General features: G+C 42.1%; 1 protein-coding gene across 2 annotated transcripts; it reads left to right on the top strand.

Moving 5' to 3' along the window:
* The first annotated feature begins 988 nt into the window (after positions 1–988).
* Positions 989–16,990, top strand: EOGT (EGF domain specific O-linked N-acetylglucosamine transferase). 2 transcript variants are annotated; one of them, XM_042823826.1, is made up of 16 exons: positions 989–1,050; positions 1,898–2,122; positions 2,954–3,054; positions 3,648–3,756; positions 3,846–3,940; positions 4,455–4,559; positions 5,693–5,799; positions 6,652–6,755; positions 8,409–8,501; positions 9,099–9,170; positions 9,693–9,779; positions 10,904–10,972; positions 12,262–12,323; positions 13,626–13,745; positions 14,696–14,798; positions 15,194–16,990. In XM_042823826.1, exons 2-16 carry the CDS (start codon positions 1,913–1,915, stop codon positions 15,338–15,340), a joined length of 1,584 nt encoding a protein of 527 aa, XP_042679760.1. In that variant the 5' UTR covers positions 989–1,050; positions 1,898–1,912; the 3' UTR covers positions 15,341–16,990. The 2 variants fall into 2 exon arrangements, with proteins under 2 accessions (XP_042679760.1, XP_042679759.1); XM_042823825.1 differs by lacking the exon at positions 989–1,050 and adding an exon at positions 1,146–1,234.
* The last annotated feature ends 867 nt before the right edge of the window (positions 16,991–17,857 follow it).

Genomic DNA, 17,857 nt, shown 5'->3' on the forward strand with positions numbered 1-17,857 from the left:
AAAAAAAAAACACATGCAAAAAGCAAGCATTTAGGTCACAGTGCTGCCATCCTCTTCCATTTAAATCTGTTATTTGTAAGTAACCCTCGTGGAAGCAACTAATTTACAGCCCATTCTCACTGCAAGTGTGGAGGAAGGTTATTTAAGGGCTCCCTCAAAGTATGCTGTTCAGAGGGGTCTTATGTCATGCCTTTGGTAAATGAGGGCAAGGCCTCTGCCAGGGGAGGTGGGTTTGGATGAGTGCAGAAGGGGCTGGCATGGTGTTGGGTTGGTGTTGCCTCCTCCAGCAACAAAGAAGCAAACTTTAAAAACCACACGTATCCATCCATTGGAAAAAGGGTTGGTTCTGTTCATTTTTGTCCCGTTAACATGTTTGTTACAATGCGTGTTTTGTTAAGGGCTACGAAGGTCCTAAATAAGGAACAACATGGGTTACCCCGCGGTGAAAACGGGACTTTGGTTTCTAATTGTAAAATGTGTACAGACTGTACAGAGCACGGGTCGGGGTGAAATAAAACTTTATGCTAAGCATGGGCTCCGGTTCTGTCTGTCAAAGGCTTAAAGCAGCGCTGTGGGTTTTTCTTTTCGGTAGGTGAGGACCGGCAGCTCTTAAGGGAAGATGCAGAGCGTAGGGCTGCCCGAGGGCTCTGTGTATTCGGAATTTCACTTCAGCTCCACGTGAACGAGTCACGGCTATTTGGGTTACAAGGGCCTGATGTATTTATAACCGCACGGCGGTAATGGGATTAGGGATAATAGTGAAAATAGGGGCGAATTTCCCCGGCAGCAGGAAGGGGCAGCGCCTGCCGTGCCCCGCAGCTCCCCGGGGAGGAAATGGAACAATGCGGCGCTAAGAGGCCGCGCTTCCTGCTGCGCGGCGGCAGGAAAAGGCCCGCTCCTCCGCACGCTCCCCCTCCTTCTTCCCGCCCGCCGCCTCCAGGTGGGCCGGGCCGAAGCCGCGGCGCTGCCCGCGGGTGTGAAGGAGGGGCGGCGCTGCGGCGGCTGAGGACGGAGCTGCGGCGGCTCTGATGGGCCGCGGGGCGCCGAGCGGTGAGCGCCAGGCGGGGAATGGGCCGTGCGGGGCGGGCCGGGGCGCGTCCTGAGGCTGCGGGGCGGGCGGTCCCCGTCCCTCCTCTCCCAACCGGCGTCCGTCGCGGGATGTGCGGCCGCGCTCCGCTCCCCCTCCGTCGCCGTAGGTCCGTGCGTCTGGAGCGCTTCTCCCCAAAGCCGACAGGTAACGCTGTCCGCGCTGCCGGGCTTTGGCTCTTCGGCAAATTACAGCGTAGAAAAGGCTTTTTAGACACGGGTGCGGCGTTTTTTTTCTCCTGAGTGGCTCGGTTCGGGGATGTGTCGGCAGAAGGTGACGTGCCGCAACGCAGCGTAGACCCGCGTGGTCCCTGCAGCCTCCGCGTCCCACCTCGCAACACGACGGCAGCTGCTGCTGCTGCTGGGCTCTGTTGAAGTCGGACCGCTGAGTGGCGGCTGCGCAGCTTCCCTTCCTCTCTTGCTTAATATCTTCCAAGCCGGAGACTGCAGTCTGTGCTAATTTTAACTTTTAAACTTTTGTTCCTCCTTTTCTCTCGCTGCTCTCCCGCCTCCCTCCGTACTGCCCGCTCCGTGCTCGGCTCCCACGGCCGCGCTCGGAGGATCCCTCGGGCTCCAGCTAAAGTAAACACGCCCGTTTTAGTCTGTGGCAGTGCGTAATTACCCGGTGATTAATGATCCCCAGATAATCCCGAGGCTGTACAATCTGCTGTCTCCGTGAGAGTTTACTTTCTGTCAGACAAAAAGGCCGCCCCGACGACACAAATGAAAACACTCGGAGTACACGGCGCTGCTACCCGGTATGCCTGAAATGTGCTCTGCTGCACTCACGTTGCCTTTTTTCCTCATGCAGAAGCTGTAAGTTGCCATGTTCATCTTGCTGATGTTTGGATTGCTACTGCGAGAAATCCTGGCTAATTCCCGAGATGAAAATCTCACTGAGCTCAGAAGTGTTCCGGAAGAGCCCATGTACAGCTACAGGACTGTCAACCTACCAGACGAGCACATCCCATACTTCCTGCACAACAATCGGCACATTGCTGGCATCTGCAAGCAGGACTCTCACTGCCCTTATAAAGTAGGTTTGATGTCGTTGTGGTTTTGAAGCAGTTTTTTGGTGGACTTGTAGTGGTTTCCTTGCCGGTGAGTTGGTTTCGTTTAGGAATAGTGATAGGATGAGGGGGAATGGTTTTGAGTTGAGACAGGGGAGATTTAGGTTGGATATTAGGAAGTTTTTCAGCCAGAGGGTGGTGAGGCATTGGAACAGGTTGCCCAAGGAGGCTGTGGATGCCCCATCCCTGGAGGCATTCGAGACCAGGCTGGATGTGGCTCTGGGCAGCCTGGTCTGCTGGTTGGCGACCTGCACACAGCAGGGGGTTGGAACCGGATGAGCGCTGTGAGCTTTTTCAACCCAGACCATTCTATGATTCTATGAATAGGAGCTGCAGAGGTGGTGAACCTGGGGATCGGGGCTGTGTGTGGCTCAGGGCGATTCCAGCATCTTCTGGGATGGAGCTGTGCTCCCTCTTCTCTGCTTTTCTGCAGCACTGCAGAACCAGCTCTGCTGGGTTTGCCTGGCGGTACTCTCAGCCTGGAGCACTGTGCTTTAGGTGAGCTCAGCTTTGTTGTTCATAGCTGTCGGCAACCTGAGAATTTTGGGATCCTACTTACTGGTTTAGGAAAATTAGTTGTCCTGAAAAGAGATATTAATGGCAAGAATAACAATGCTATGCATGTGCCTCCTGCGGGCCCTCTGCTGTGTGTAAGGAATTGGAGTGTTCCCTCTGAAACAGAGGTCTGTTTTCAGGCAAAGATCTTTATGCAAGATTTGAAAAACAAGATCTGTTACTGAGAGATGGTGTATAAGCTGACGGCTCTGATTGCTGTATTCATTTATTTTGTGTTACAGAAATACTTGAAGAAATTAAAATCCTGCTGGGGCTACGAGAAATCTTGCAAATCAGATCACAGGTTCAGTTACCCGGTGTGTGATTACGTAGAATCTGGATGGTAAGCTTCATCTTAAATGTATAAAGTGCAGTACGTTCAAAAAGAAAAAGAACAAAAAAGTGTACTGCTCACTTTTGTATCAGCTGTGAAGTTGACGTTACTGTGGTCATTAGAGTCATGTCATGCTGTGGTCATTAGAGCCATTAGATGGAGAGCTGTCCATCTGTGTACAGATGCACATATACACATATACACTGTATGTATACTCAGTGTACATCTCTCAGTGTGACTTTCAGCTTTTTAAGGAAGAAAATTCTGCTTGAAATACTTCCTACCACAATGTTTTCCTTATCCTGATTTAGCCTTCAATTCAGATTCTTAAAATAACTCCACAGTTCCTTTTCTTATCTTTAAAAATAGATGAAAAAAATGTTTAAAAGAATTAGAGCCTTTTACAGCAGAATTGCTTTAAATTGGCATTGATGTTTTCACTGAGGTGTAGCTGATATGTTGCTTCCTGCTTTGCATCTTGAATGTCAGTATAGTACCTGGCTGGCTTTTTTGTTCCCTTTCACTGGGGTTAAAAAAAAAGAAGTTATCTGTTAAAACCATTACTAGAATTGAGCAATGGCATTTTATTTTCCTCTCATCAGGGCGAATGACATCGAGACGGCCCAGCAGATATTCTGGAAACAAGCTGACTTTGGTTACATTCGAGAGAGGCTGAATGAAATGAAAACCCATTGTAAGCCTGCAGTAACAGTAGGTGTTTTCAATAGGTATTTTGCTTTTCACTTTGTTTTAAACAGAATCGTTATTATCGATAAAATGTATTTATTTTTTTTTAACAGGGAGATTCATCTCTGACCTGTTCTCAGTTCCTTCAGCATTGCAGAGCAACAAACTTGTACATCGATTTAAGAACTGCAAAGAGAAACCACGAGAGGTCTGATTCTGTGTTGCTGGAGTAAACCTAAGAGGTGGCAGGGGGAGGGGCTCAAAGAGTTTGTTGTATGGAGCTGTAGCTGGTGTGCATGTTGAGCTTTGCAGAGCCCGTGCTCAGAGGTGTATTGCTGAAGCCATGAGGTCTATGTTGCTAAAGCTCGATTGCTGTCTGCTGCTGCTGCTGGCAGAATGGATTATTATAAAACTTGTTGTGTTTTTTGAGTGATGATGGGTGATTAAGACACTTCCTCCTCCTGACCGAGCAGAGGATAGTGTTTCTGTATCTTGAGACGTTCTTTCTGCATATTCAGACACATCCTTTCTTGTTCAGGTGGGGCACAACGTAGAGTTGTTTCTGTATGAGGCACTGTGAAAAAAGAACTCAGGTTTTAAATGTGTACGAAGCTTTGCTGACCTGAGACTAAACAACATTGCCTTGAATATACAGTCTTGATTGCAGAGCACTCGTGGCACTGTTGCACAAAGGCTGATAGACTTTTATTCATTTGCATTAGATTCAAAGAAGACTTTTTCCAGAAGGGAGAAATTGGAGGTCATTGCACCCTTGATGTTAAAGCATTTTTAGCTGAAGGTCAACGCAAGAGCCCTCTGCAATCTTGGTAAGATTCAGTTGTCAGGGCTGATTCCAATTCACTTCTCCATTTATCTTTTCCTTGGCATTAGCAGCTGTGTGTGAGGTGTTTCATTCTGGGGAATTGGTCGTTCCTTTCTAAGGTCAATTTGTGTTGTTTTTTCTAGATATCTCTGTAACTACAACTAGGCAGAGTGCTGTTCTGAGCTATGTTACTTTATAGTTGTACCCTTTCTGCCTAATTTATAGCAGGAACAGGCATAGAACCATTTTGTAATTAGATTTCTAATGCTTAAGTGTTTCTAGTGATATTAGCCCTGTGCCTAGTTTGCCTATGGAAGGAGTCAATTCTTTCGTTGAGAAATATCTTGAAGTTGGCATTTGTGCCTTAATTTTGATAGTCCTGGTGACGTTGGGCCTGGTCTGGATATATATTCATATACTGTTCCCAGGGAGCCTGTATTTGGAATGTGAAATGGGCAGCACTCTAGAGGCTGAGTAGGAAGTGCAAGGATGCTTTGGTAGTAGGTGGCTACCGTGGGTAACGTGTTAGCACTTCAAAGCTGAGCTGACAGCTAACTGATAAAGTATGAAGGAAGTGAACTACTAAAATGCCTATAGGAATTGAGTCTTTATGCTTTTTTTTCATGTTTTCAATTATTTTTTTTCCACTTTTTGGACGGATGGTCAATTTCAGTTAAGAAGAGCTGTAGAGGAAGAAAAGGCTTTTCTTCTGTGCCTGCTGTTGTCATTTCAGCTGCTCATCCTTGTTTAGATCCAGGGGTAATAAATATTGCATCTGTATTCATTATTCTGAGCAAAGCATGAAGATCTTGCTGAAGTCTCTGGCAATGCAGATCAAGTTGGACCCACAGATGTTCGCTCTGAGGCTCTTTGTTACGTCTCTCCTGCCTTGATTTGTACATCAAAGATGCTGTTTGCTCCTGAGATCAAAGGCAATGTTTAACCTCTTGGAGATCATAACCTGAAGAACCTTCCATTAGGATTTGAAATAATTTTAATTGTCAGACTCTATCAGATTTCAGCCATCCTGTTAAATCAAATGGACTGAAAGAACAGTTACTGAATCTTAGGTGTATGAAATACACGTGTTCTGATATGTTAATGACAGAGCATGTTCTCTGTGATTGAATCTTGTAGGTTTGCAGAACTCCAGACGTTTACTTCATTAAACTTCAGGCCCCTGGATGATGGCAAGTGTGATATTGTTATTGAAAAGCCAACATACTTCATGAAATTAGATGCAGGTGGGCCTCTAATCCCTGGACACAAGTATCTGATCTTTTAAGCAAAGTTGTTGTATTCCCCTAAACTGTAACTAGAAGAATTGCAGTGCTTTCAGTCTTTACCTTTAGCAGGGTTGTCTATCTGTGTTAGAAAGCTGATGCTGTCTAGCTTCTCTGTTTTTGGGGGGGCAGAGGAGAACTGCTTTTTGAGTTCTGATGGCAGCTCTTCTTGGGCAGAAGCTGTGTGTATATGGTCCTAAAGCTGATGTCTGGTCTTGGCTAGCAAGCAGCCTGGACTATGTTAACTCTTTGTTTCATGGTAGCTTTTTATGCACTGTGGTCTTAAGGTATTAGCTTAAGAAGCCAAAAGGGAACAAGAATGCTCTGGGAAAGAACCTGAGGAATGTCTTGGGCTTTGGCTCCTGTGCAAGTACAAGTTCTATCTTGTATTCCTCCAGACAGAGCTTCAGTAACCTTAATAAAGAAGAACTAAGAGCAGTGCCAAAGGCCTGTTTTGTCATGTTTCCTGTATATCTAACTAGTTCTTATTAGAGCAGCAGTTACTTTTATGTAGTTTGGAAAGCATTTGCAGTTTATAGAGAGAGAAGTAGTACGTGGAACTTATCTTTTTCTTTCACTATCTTTTTGCTGCTGTTTTGATTTAGTTGAGCTTTTCTTAGCGTGTGTTTTGCTTCAGATCTCTTGCCTCGATTCCTTCTCTTTAAAGGTTTGCTTCTCTAGGGTGTGTAAGAAGCATTCAGTCAGAATTAGGAGAAAACCAGTATAAGATGTGAGGTACTAGTAGAGAAAAATGCATAAACCACTGAGGAGTGAGTAGTGAAGCACTTGCTAACATTTATTTCTTTTCCTCAGGTGTTAATATGTACCATCACTTCTGTGACTTCGTCAACCTTTATATTACGCAGCATATTAATAATTCCTTCAGTACTGATGTCAACATAGTCATGTGGGACACTGTAAGTCCACGGTGCTTTTAATATGCTTGTAATGCGTTATATTTCTGTCTAATAGAGACTCTGCAACTTTTAATAGCTACAGTTTAGCTTTGCTGTGGACAGTTAACTGAGTCACGTGGAACTGGTAAGTTTTTGGATCATCTTAATACAGATGCATCACCCCTTAGAATACATGTTTTTAAGTGGAAATATTTCTGCTGTACTGCTGGATGGAAGCCATGACTTTTGAAGTGTAACAGTAGTTTTACTGACCTGTGTTTAAGTTGTCCAGGGGTTTGTTACAAGTAAACAACTTGTGATATGCCAGACAAATGTATGTCAGGTTCAGAAGGAGCAAAGCTTTTGATGATATAAATTGTCCCACGTCTGTTACCTTGTTCTCCTATAATACTGTGTTTTCTTCCTTTGCATTGACTGCTATGACAAATATTCAGTAAAAAACTGCAAATATTTCATGCTTGCTATTTAATGAGAAGTCTGTTTCTTGGCTCTTCTTTTCCTTTTTTTAGTTCTCTTACATTTTGAAAGGTAAAATAAATGTGCCTGCCAGATAAGCAAGCTTGTTTTATAGAGAGAGCTGTTGTTAATCCAGCTCCAATGGCTTTCTGAAAAGTTCAGCTGTGTCAGAACTGTAAATTACTTTGAAAAGAAACTCTTTTCCTTATATTGCATTGTTGAATCTAATAACTCTTTCAAAGTACCATTCAAAGTATGTACTGTACCAGCACCATTATTTTAAATGGATCTTAACTGCTTGGTCTGCTTGAGTTCATTGCCACGGGCAGCCAGATGATGGCACCAACTAACTGCTGATGAGCTGTTTATACCTATCAAATGATGGACTTGATCTTATTATTCATTCTCTTTTTTTTCTTTTCTTGATGTAATTAGATCTGGGCATACTTTCTAGCTACTGTAAAGTTGGTGCACTACTCTTATTAAGCAGCAATGCCCTCTGATGTAGGTTAAACAGAGCAGAAAATGAGTAGGAAATCCACTGGGTGTTGATCTGCAGACTGTCTTTGCAACTGCAAGAAAGCAATGTTTCTAAAGCCCTTTTAAGGTGAGCAGGTAGAGTGAAGTCCTTTCAGCATGTTTCCCAATTCCTCCTTCCACCAAATCAGATCATTGCTTTCAGTTTGAGATGCGTGTGCAGTACGCAAGTGAGCGTCCCAGAACAGAGGCGAATATGGAACAAACTTGCTATGACATTTTACTTCAAATGCTACTGCTGCACTTGGGTTCCTGGGTGGTTTTTTGGTCTCAGAAGTCCAAATTTACATCTTCTTCCCTCCTATTTCTGTTGCTTCTGTTCCACTTGTGTTCTGTTGTCTCTGGGGAAACATCTTACACCTTGCTCCTAACTCAGATTCTAATCTGCTGCTGAAGAAGAATTTGTCTAGATTGCTAAGTTACAGAACTGTTTTAATAAAAAATTAACTACCTGCCAGGTAATTCAACTAGCTTTGTAAGTGCAGTTCTACATATTTCATACTGTGTGCCTTCTGTGCTAGAATGTCTTACGTTCTGTGGTGGTGATGTGCATGTTAAGATAGTGTTTAAGCTTCTGTATAGAACTTTTAAGTCACAGAGGGAGTTTTTGTATGCACTTATGTCATCATTGTGCCTTTCTGTCCTTCCTTTCTCACACAGAGCTCCTATGGCTATGGCGACCTGTTCAGCGAGACGTGGAAGGCATTTACTGACTATGATATAATACACTTGAAAACTTTTGACTCTAAAAGGGTATGGAATTTCATATTTTGTCTTAATTCATAGCGACTGTGTATTAAGAATGACTGCTTGTAAAGCTGCCTCTGGATATATATTTTTCAGAGGGGAGCACTGATGCTTTACATGCATGTTTAATTAGTGTAAAATGAGTGTGTTGCAAACAGGAGATATAGCTGTAACCCAATTCTGTGGCATGTCTGCATTTACATAGACGGACCAAACTTTTTGAGAAGTGATATTTGTGTATTTGTTTCACTTCTGCAACACATTTAGAGCTCATATCAGTCTCTTAAATCCCTTAAACTCAGTCTAAACTCTACACTTCACCTGGTTTTCTTTTATTTAATTCAGATTTGTTTTGTTTTGTTTTGTTTTTCCCATTTGTTTTTTTGATGTCTTCCCACATGTGAATCTGTAGCATCTGAGCTGAGATCTCCTTTGGGATCAGGATGCTCTTTGTTCTACTCTTTTGCACAGTCAAGGAAGTGAGGATGTTCTGACAGGAGTGTGTAATTGCTGGCTCATTGTAAGCAGTGATCCCACTGAATGAGCATGGGACAAACCAGTGGAAGGTAACAGCACAGTGTAACTTGTGATCTCCTTTTGCAGGTGTGCTTTAAAGAAGCAGTCTTCTCATTGCTGCCCCGAATGCGGTATGGCTTGTTTTATAACACACCATTGGTGAGTCCTCCTCATCCATCCTTGTGGTAGCTACACGTGTATGTGACACTGTGGAGTCTGAGCTAATGAATCTCTCAGGTGTCCAGCTGAGTTGCCATGAAGCGTACTGCACTGAAGCTCTGTTTAACTTGAAATGATTTTAAAGTTACTTCATCTAGTCAACAGTAACTGGTTATATACAATCCTCTATCCCACTGTTCTTGAGATATGCTGTACCTCTTTACTGAGGGGACACCACGAAGTGGGTCTTGGGCAAATCTTTTGGCAGAGCACAAGAGCTTCTACTCTGACAGACTTTCCTAGGCTTATTAGCTCATGTCTTTAGGCTATAGCACTACAGAGAGAGACACATTGCTTCTAAATGAAAGTGCTGCTTGCATTGCAGCAAATAGTGACGTGCTTAGTGCAGTGTGTGATACTTGGCTTTTGTTCCATATGAATGGCACAGGACTGATACCAGAGAGAGATTTTTTTTCTGTGTGGAATAACCTTTCATAGTAACGATTGCTTTTCTACTTTCAGATATCTGGCTGCCACGGTACAGGGCTGTTCAGAGCATTTTCTCAGCATGTGTTACACAGATTAAATATCACACAAGAAGGACCCAAGGTATGATAACCGAATGCTGAAACTGTAATATGGAGCTGACAGATCCTAGCAGAGAAACAAAATCATCTAGCTGGTGTGGAGTGATTTTGGTGTGGAATGGGAGCACACAGTGCACTTTCTGGTGCTTCTAATCAGTCAGTTTGTTCTGTAAAGGCTTTCAGCAAACATAAGGACAGTTGCCCTCTTGTCTTATTTCCAAAGGCCAGGCCTTTAGAACATCTTCCTTTCAATCCTAGGGTCTCCTCCCTTCCTCTGTTCTCTGTTTCTGAGGTCTTTGTGTTCTTCCCAGCCAAGCAGTATGTGGTACATGATCTCTTCTGGAGCATGCTGACAAGAACTTGCCCTTGGGCCCAATCGAGAGAATCCCATAAAGCAAAACAGCCACCTTGTTCTCTGCAGGCATGCTCTTTATCCATCCTCATAGGTAGTGCTGAGCTCAGATCAGAGGAGGAGATGACTGACTCTGGTCCTTCTATTCCTGCCCAGTACCACCTGTCTGGCCGTGGCTTCTCTGTTGTACGTGCTGGTAGTTGTTGCAAGTTGTCACAAGGGCTGCATTGGTGGGTACAGCAGTCCTGAGCTTCTTGAAGTGTTTGCTAGAGAGTAGCCTGTGTATCACTGAGGGCCACGCATTCAAAGCACAGTGCAGACATTCAGTTATGCTTCTCCTGCTGACACTGATGGGAGTCAATGCAGTTCAATCTCTTTATTTCACTTGGAACGTTCACCCCCATGAGACCAATTAATTCATAAAGAGGTAAAATGGAGAACTGTTACAGAAGAAAAATACTTTTTTTTTTTCCCCATGGATCTTGTGCACAAACCGTCCTGAAAGCTGCTTTCAAAAACTGCAGTATAATGCGTAACACAAAGACTCTCTTGTACAGAATAAAATAAATCTCTCAGAAAACACTTTATTATTTGTTAATAGTCAGACTTTCACGAAGTTTTTGACGCGTTGAATCTGCTGGAAAATACGGCGTGAATTTTAAGGTGGTTCCCTCATCTATTACACAAGGAGGGAAAATATTGCTCGAATAATTGCCAAAATTAAGTATGGACGTTGTGGTTGTGTTTGTGAGATCTGCCTCGCTGCTGATCCTCTGCTTCTTCTTTGTTTTTAGGACGGGAAGATCCGCGTCACAATACTTGCACGCAGTACAGATTACCGGAAAATATTAAACCAGAATGAGGTGTGGCCCTTTTTTATTCTTAAAACAAATTTATTGGAAGTTCAATGTTGCTCACTGGATTGATTCTTCAGGCACAGCCAAGACGTCTGCTGACAAATCTTGGGCAAATGCATTTAGTGCTAATATTAATTTCTTCTGATAGGCCGTTTATCCTGTCTCTACTTCTGTACACCAGATGCTGAACCTTGTTGCCCTTTTTAAAATTCCAATGGAAGACTACAGATGTAATACTAAAAGTATTTCCTCTTAACAAACAGATGCTGCAGTGCTTCTGATGACATTAAATTATTTTGCTTTCAGATAAATCTTTTTAGTTTCTAACGTTCCCAGTGTTAAGGGCTCTATCAAAAGCTCTGCTACACTTGCAGATCAAAATGTGTAAGCAGTTGTATCTGAGTGTATGCATTTAAAACTCTGAGTTTTCACACTGAATCGCTGTTTTGAATCATGCAGCTTAGTGGCTTTATGGTGAAGCTTTTCTTGTGATAAAATGATAGCATCGCTTTTTTTTATAGCTCTCTTCATTCTTAGCTGCTGGTGCCTGACAAAAATGGATGGGCATTATTATGTAATGTAAGGGAGAAACTGAGTCTTATATCATGCAATAGCTTGGTGTCAGAGCAGGCAGAGCTCAATTGCCAGACTTGTGCATTGTCTGCTGCACTGACCACAGTGCCTGCTTACACCAGCTGTGCTGTGTAATTTCTAATAATGAGCATACAATGGAAAATGAGAAATTAATCTTTTCTTTACTGATCTTTTGTTAAGAAAAATACTTGTATCTCTCTCCCTGTCCTGCTAGCTCTTAAATGAAGACTTGGAAAAAGCCCTTTTAAGTTAGAAACCTGGGCTCTGTTGACTTTATTTCTGGTATGAGTAGGAGTCTGACGTGGTCATGTATTGTTGAAAAACCTTCTAGTTGCCAATTTGCTTCATTAAGTATTGGAACATCTTTTGAAAATCCAATCTAAATTGTCACATCTTCATCAGTTCCCACCCTCAGTAAAACTGATACCAGTTTGAGTGGCTTGGCATTTGGCCCTGTAGCATACTTAAAAGACAGCAGTAGTCTCTGATTCAAGTCCCCTCTGCAATGGCTGATTTACTAGGAGTGATATATGTATCCTAAATGAGAATGCAGAAAAGTAGGAGAACATCTCCTTTATATGCAGTGACAGTATGTTGTGTCTTCCTTGTTGTAATTCCCTGGTGAGGAGTATAGGGGAGGAATTAATTCAAGCAGAGCACCAAATCACTGTGATTTCTTTTTTTTTGCTCTCCCCTCTTAGCTGGTGAATGCTTTGAAAACAGTGTCAACGTTGGAGGTCAAAGTGGTGGACTACAAATACAAGTATGTATGTTGCTAGAGGAAACTAGTATGGCTCCATGCTTTCTGTGACTGGTGCAAGCTGTTGTCATGCAGAAGTCTCCATGTCCCACTTTCTAAGCTGTGCAAAATGCAGGAACTGGTAGGAAGAGATGAATGTTACTGAGGGAGTGGTGGGTGAGCTAGTTAAGCATTCCCGTCCTATGATGCAGTGCCTAGGAATGAAACTATCCTGCAGTATGCTGGTGTCTTATTTTATATGACTCTTAATTTAGTAATGAATGATAACTCAACTTACTTGCTGCTCTGTTGGCCCCCAAAGACACCACTGAGATCATTTTGTGGTGCCTAGATATGCTAGGCACTGTGCCAGTGAGAAATGGCCTGAAAAAGAAGTTCCCAAGTGGTGTATTTCTGCACCAGATGGCAGCAGCTCCTTTGTGATCAGTGGTGCTGTCATGGATCATACAGGAATAGTGAGGAACTGAAGCTTTGCCTAAGCAAAAGCAAAGCAAGGAAGTCAAAATTTGATTCCTTTTCCTTTGTCAATGACAGCATTTAAGGAGTGAATAATACAAGAGAAGAGGATGGGTTTCCAGGTCCCTTTGTTTGAAAGCATAACTGAGTGATGCTTCCAGACTTCCTGTACTTGTTGAAACTGTACTACCAACTATTAGAGATTTCTACAACCATCCTGCTACATCATCCCCATCACAGTTAAGGGGTTTCCCTGATGTCTGCACTTACAGTAGTTTGAGCAGTTGACATTTTCCTGTTGCAGTTTAAGCCAGCTTCTTTCTGTTTTCAGAATTATCAAAGAATTTACTCTCTTCCTTTTTATTGTGTGTACTGTTAACACGTGAATGAAGCCTGCTGTGATTTCCCTTTCCACTTGTCAGTCTTCTCTCACAATTAAGTATCTTTAGCCCATTGTTTACTTGTGTGCTCAGGGAATACCTGGCTATTTAAAGTACTGTATTTGGAGATTACATTCGAAGGATGGGAAAGAAGTGAGAGTTTGAAGCAGGAACTGAAAAACAAAGCAAAAATCCATCTCCAAACTGTGACAAGTTTAAACTTACCAATGAAATCACACCTTTGGAATAGGCTCTCATTAATGTGAAGCTTTGAAACCTGTCTGCATTTCTTCTAATTCCATGCTGAGTTATTGCTCACTGCCACATTTCTGATTCTTCGAACTGTTCCTTGAAAAATCAATTCTCTTTCACTATTCCCTTAAGATAATTTTGTGCTTTCTACATGTAACTGATTCTTACTGAGATGGATAGGCATGCCACAGCACTATTTTTGTTGTGTTTTCTGCAGGGAACTTGAATTTTCAGAGCAATTAAGAATTACACATAACTCTGATATATTCATTGGGATGCATGGAGCTGGACTTACCCATTTGCTTTTTCTACCAGACTGGGCTGTTGTTTTTGAACTGTAAGTGTTTCTCTTCTCTTTCCTTTTCTATTATACACACAACTGCAAAAATCTGTTCAAATATGTTAATTAAGCACTTTCCCCTTCTAGTATTTGACTACAAATGTTTTCACTTGTGTTGTCTTCTAGTCTTCGTTTTTGACAATGTCTCCTGGAAACATAAAGTGAGCAAGCTTTCATTAACAGGTGATGGTTTAGATATCATAAAAATTTGGCAAGTGATTTCTTAAAATGTTATGTTATCAATACGATGCAGCATTTTATACAACACATCTCACAGATCAGATTCTGCCCATGGGTCTGAGGTACAGTGGTGTTTTCGTGATCTGTCTGATCATATAACAATGCATGTTCAGCCTGTTACAGGTCCCTGGGGAGGATATTGCTGCTCTCCTTTCCATACTTGGGAAACAAGCACCAGCTTGCTGGCCAAGCTCAGCTGAGTGTCATTCTATCTTATCCAAAGTTCTCCAGTAGTTCCATTTGAAATATGTTTTGTCTTGAAGCTGGCTGTTAATAGATATTCCAGTTTTGTGGAACTAAAGAAAAAATGCAGCATGCTTGTCCAGAGAGCCCTGAATTCCCTATCTTGGGAAATCCCACCTAATCCCCTGCAGCAGGGAAGGCTGTGGAGCTGCTGATGTGGTGTAATCTTGGCTTGAGAACATTAGGAAATGAACTCAGACACCGAGGGTTTTTCTTACATGCCCAAGAACTGCTGCAGTTGGGCTGGGAGGTCTCTGATGTGCCTCAATCTGTCTCCTTGAGCACATGTTAAGAAGAGGTGGGCAGTCCTTGTTCTTCTCTGCAGTGGAGCAGATTTTGTCCATGATTTTGTTACCTTGGAATTGGCCAACAAAGGTGTAGGCTTAGACCCTTTTTTCCTGTTCTGTCCTGATCAATTTGAGCACAAACTCTGCAGGTGAGTGGGTCCTTCTGCCTTTTCCTAGGTACAATTGTGAGGATGAACGTTGTTACCTGGATTTGGCAAGGCTCAGAGGCATTCACTACATCACTTGGCGAAAAAGAAATAAAGTGTTCCCTCAAGATCAGGTAATGATGGCCACTGGTGGAAGGGTGGGGATGTTTGGTTTTTTTTGCTGTATTCATACTCCACTGAATAGATTTAAAGGCTAGTTTGTTTTACTTGTCTGTGTTCACATACTTGAAATATGGTTTTCATTCTTAAGACCAAATAAATTAAATTCCATGTTGTGATTAAGAAATCGTTTGGTATTAATGAATGAGGGAAGAAGAGAAATCAATCCATTAAGCCATCCATTGCATTGCTGTTATGCAGTTAAACTCTGCTGAATCTTTTGCCTCAGAGCAGATCAGTGGATCAGAAATAATGTATTAATAGCACATGCTCCATTTTTTTTTCTTGCTTTTGAATGGAAGATGTATGGGAACTTTTTCTGTCTAAAAGGCCTTATTTCATTTTTTAGGGACACCACCCAACGCTGGGAGAGCATCCAAAATTTACAAACTACTCTTTTGATGTGGAAGAATTTATGTACTTGGTGCTTTTGGCTGCAAATCATGTTTCACAGCATTCCAAGTGGCCATTTAGGGTAAAGCACGATGAATTCTAAATCAGACTTCTGACTGAAATACTGTTTTTGAATAATGCTCCATAAAACACTGTAACAACGTGAAGCAAAATGCTGGTGTGAAAGAAGTAAACCTCTACGAGGGAAATAACTCTTAATTAGTTTGTCAGAACACTTCAGGGCACCACACCTTATATGTCATCCATCTCTTTAATTCCGGGTGTTTTTCTTAAATAAGAAATATTTATAGAAATTTTCCCTCCCTTTCCTCCTATATTTCTGCATTCCAGATTCTGAAATACCTGTCTTTCTAAAAAAATATGTCCATCCATTTCATTCACATTAGAGATTCTTTACGTTTTTGCATTTAACTTTGACTCTTCTCCCTCTAGTTTTAGGTGCTAAAATGTAACAGATCTGCTCAGTAAGTTTTGTCAGTCTTCTTCTCAATGCAAGTAAACCTTTTCCTAAATGAATACTTACAAACTTCAGGTCATCTGGGTATTTCCTACTTTGTCACTTAACGCAGCAGCTCTGCAGTGGAAAACCTATGCAAATTGGAAGAAAAGCACACACAAAAACCTTCATCTTTTTGAGGATGCTGAAGGGATTGGACTTCAGGGTTGTTTTTTTTTTTAATGACAAATGATAAGGAATAAAGGATGTCTTTCAGCTGCAGCTGGAAGGAAATGAAATCATGAGGAGCTTTGTTCATGGAATCATTAAAAGCCTCATCTATTTCTGTTTTTGTTTTCTTGAAATGTTGAGGAGTCAATCTCAGAAACTTACAAGAGTCCTTCCAAAGCCAATAGCATCGCTGACTGTTCTCACTGAAGCCAAAATTGAGTTGTTTATGAAATCCCCCCCCTGATTTATGGGCTGATACAGTTTGGTGCTAAGGAGGGGAGGAGGGAAAGAAGGAAACAAACAGCGTAGTTGCGTTGTCTTAAGGGGATCCAGGAGGATGTGTGGAAGAACCAAGTTCAGTGAGATTTCAAAGGCAAAAAAAAGAAGAGTTCCCTTTAACACTGTGGATTTTCTGAGAATATATTCCCACGATACATTTGCAGTATAATCAAACAGTTTCAGTGGCTTGAAGCAAAGCATACATTTGTATGCAAAAGCAAGGCAGTTACAGTAAATGCAAACACTCCACTGATATAATTGTAGATATTATTGACTTCCATTTACCAACAGTCATAGGCAATTTCACAGAGAGTAGCTACACTCACTGACCTGCCTATCCTGGTAAAAATGACTTACAGTAAGCATAATTTTCATACAGATCTCTCGTGACCTTAAGCAGTGCATAGGAAAAGCTGATCCATGAGGTATTTTAAGGTATTTGGTGCAATTTTTGGTGTGGCGTGTTGTGTTGATGGATAAAACTGTTTGACTTTGAAGAACCATGGAAGCAGAATTGCACTTATTTATATGGGGAGAAGGAGAAAACTTTGAGAATATGATGTCCTGTGTTTGTGTTTTGGGTTGGGTTTGGTTTTGTTTGTTTCTAAATCTTGTAGGATTTTTTAAAGTTATGTATAAACTTAAGTCAGTGAAATGTGTGAGTGTGAAGAGGGGAAAACAACCCGACAAAATAACTGAAAATATAAAAGACATTTAACTATGAACTGTGCACAGATGTATTTGATAACTTTTATAAAAAGACTTTTAATAAAAAATTACAACAAACTTTTGGTCATGGTTTGTCAGGTGCTGGAAGGCAGCGTTGCAGATACCAGTCGTTGCGTAGCATTGTCTCTTGACTTCTCCTGCCGTGATAACCTGCTGTCTGGAGATCCAAGCTGGTACTTGTTTCTTTAGCTGTTCAAGTAATTGTGTGAGGGCAAATGTTCTTGAATCTTTACAGAAGCAGCTAATGAGGAGCTTCTCTTTCATGCTGTGTTAGGACTCACTAAATCGAGCGGTCAACTATATGCTTGAATGCGTGGTGAGAGGCTGCGGGGACTGCATCCAAGGGTGAAATGTCCTGCCAGCATTCACTGGTTTCTGCACATTTGAGTGCAGTGTCAATAGTTGATACTGACATTAGCCAACATATTCTTTAGTCTTTGTGGTTTAATATTATGGGGATGAAAATAGTAATCTGGTTGATGAGCTTTATGAGTAGTCCTAAAATTATCTTGGCAGTCGAAAGGAGTTCTGGTGGGTTGATGGGATTTTGCCAGTAAATCCTCAGATTTGTGAGGATTGAGGGTCTGAAAGAGGGTCTGGGCCATCTCAGTCTGCCAGGAAATTGGAATCAGAGGGAATCTTTGGGACTTTCTGGGTTGTTTGTTCTTTAGGCAGGGTGCAGTTTGGGGCTGTATATTCCTAACAGATTATAGGAGTTTTTCTCTTCGCTACTCTTGATTTTTGTCTCAGGATTACTGAAGAATTAAAATTGTGTTTAACTTGCACAATTACATCGGTATGATCAATTCAGATTTGGCACTCAGCGAATGCTGCCAATCCTGAATACTTCCAGCATTGCAGTGTAATCTAAAAGTGATTTGGACACATGGTGTCTTTGTGTTACCTCAGAAGTCTTCAAGATGT

The sequence above is a fragment of the Centrocercus urophasianus genome, unplaced genomic scaffold (genome assembly GCF_019232065.1).
Source record: "Centrocercus urophasianus isolate 14NV4802_14NV808 unplaced genomic scaffold, USGS_Curo_1.0 seq_22, whole genome shotgun sequence".
Taxonomy (NCBI): Eukaryota; Metazoa; Chordata; class Aves; order Galliformes; family Phasianidae; genus Centrocercus; species Centrocercus urophasianus.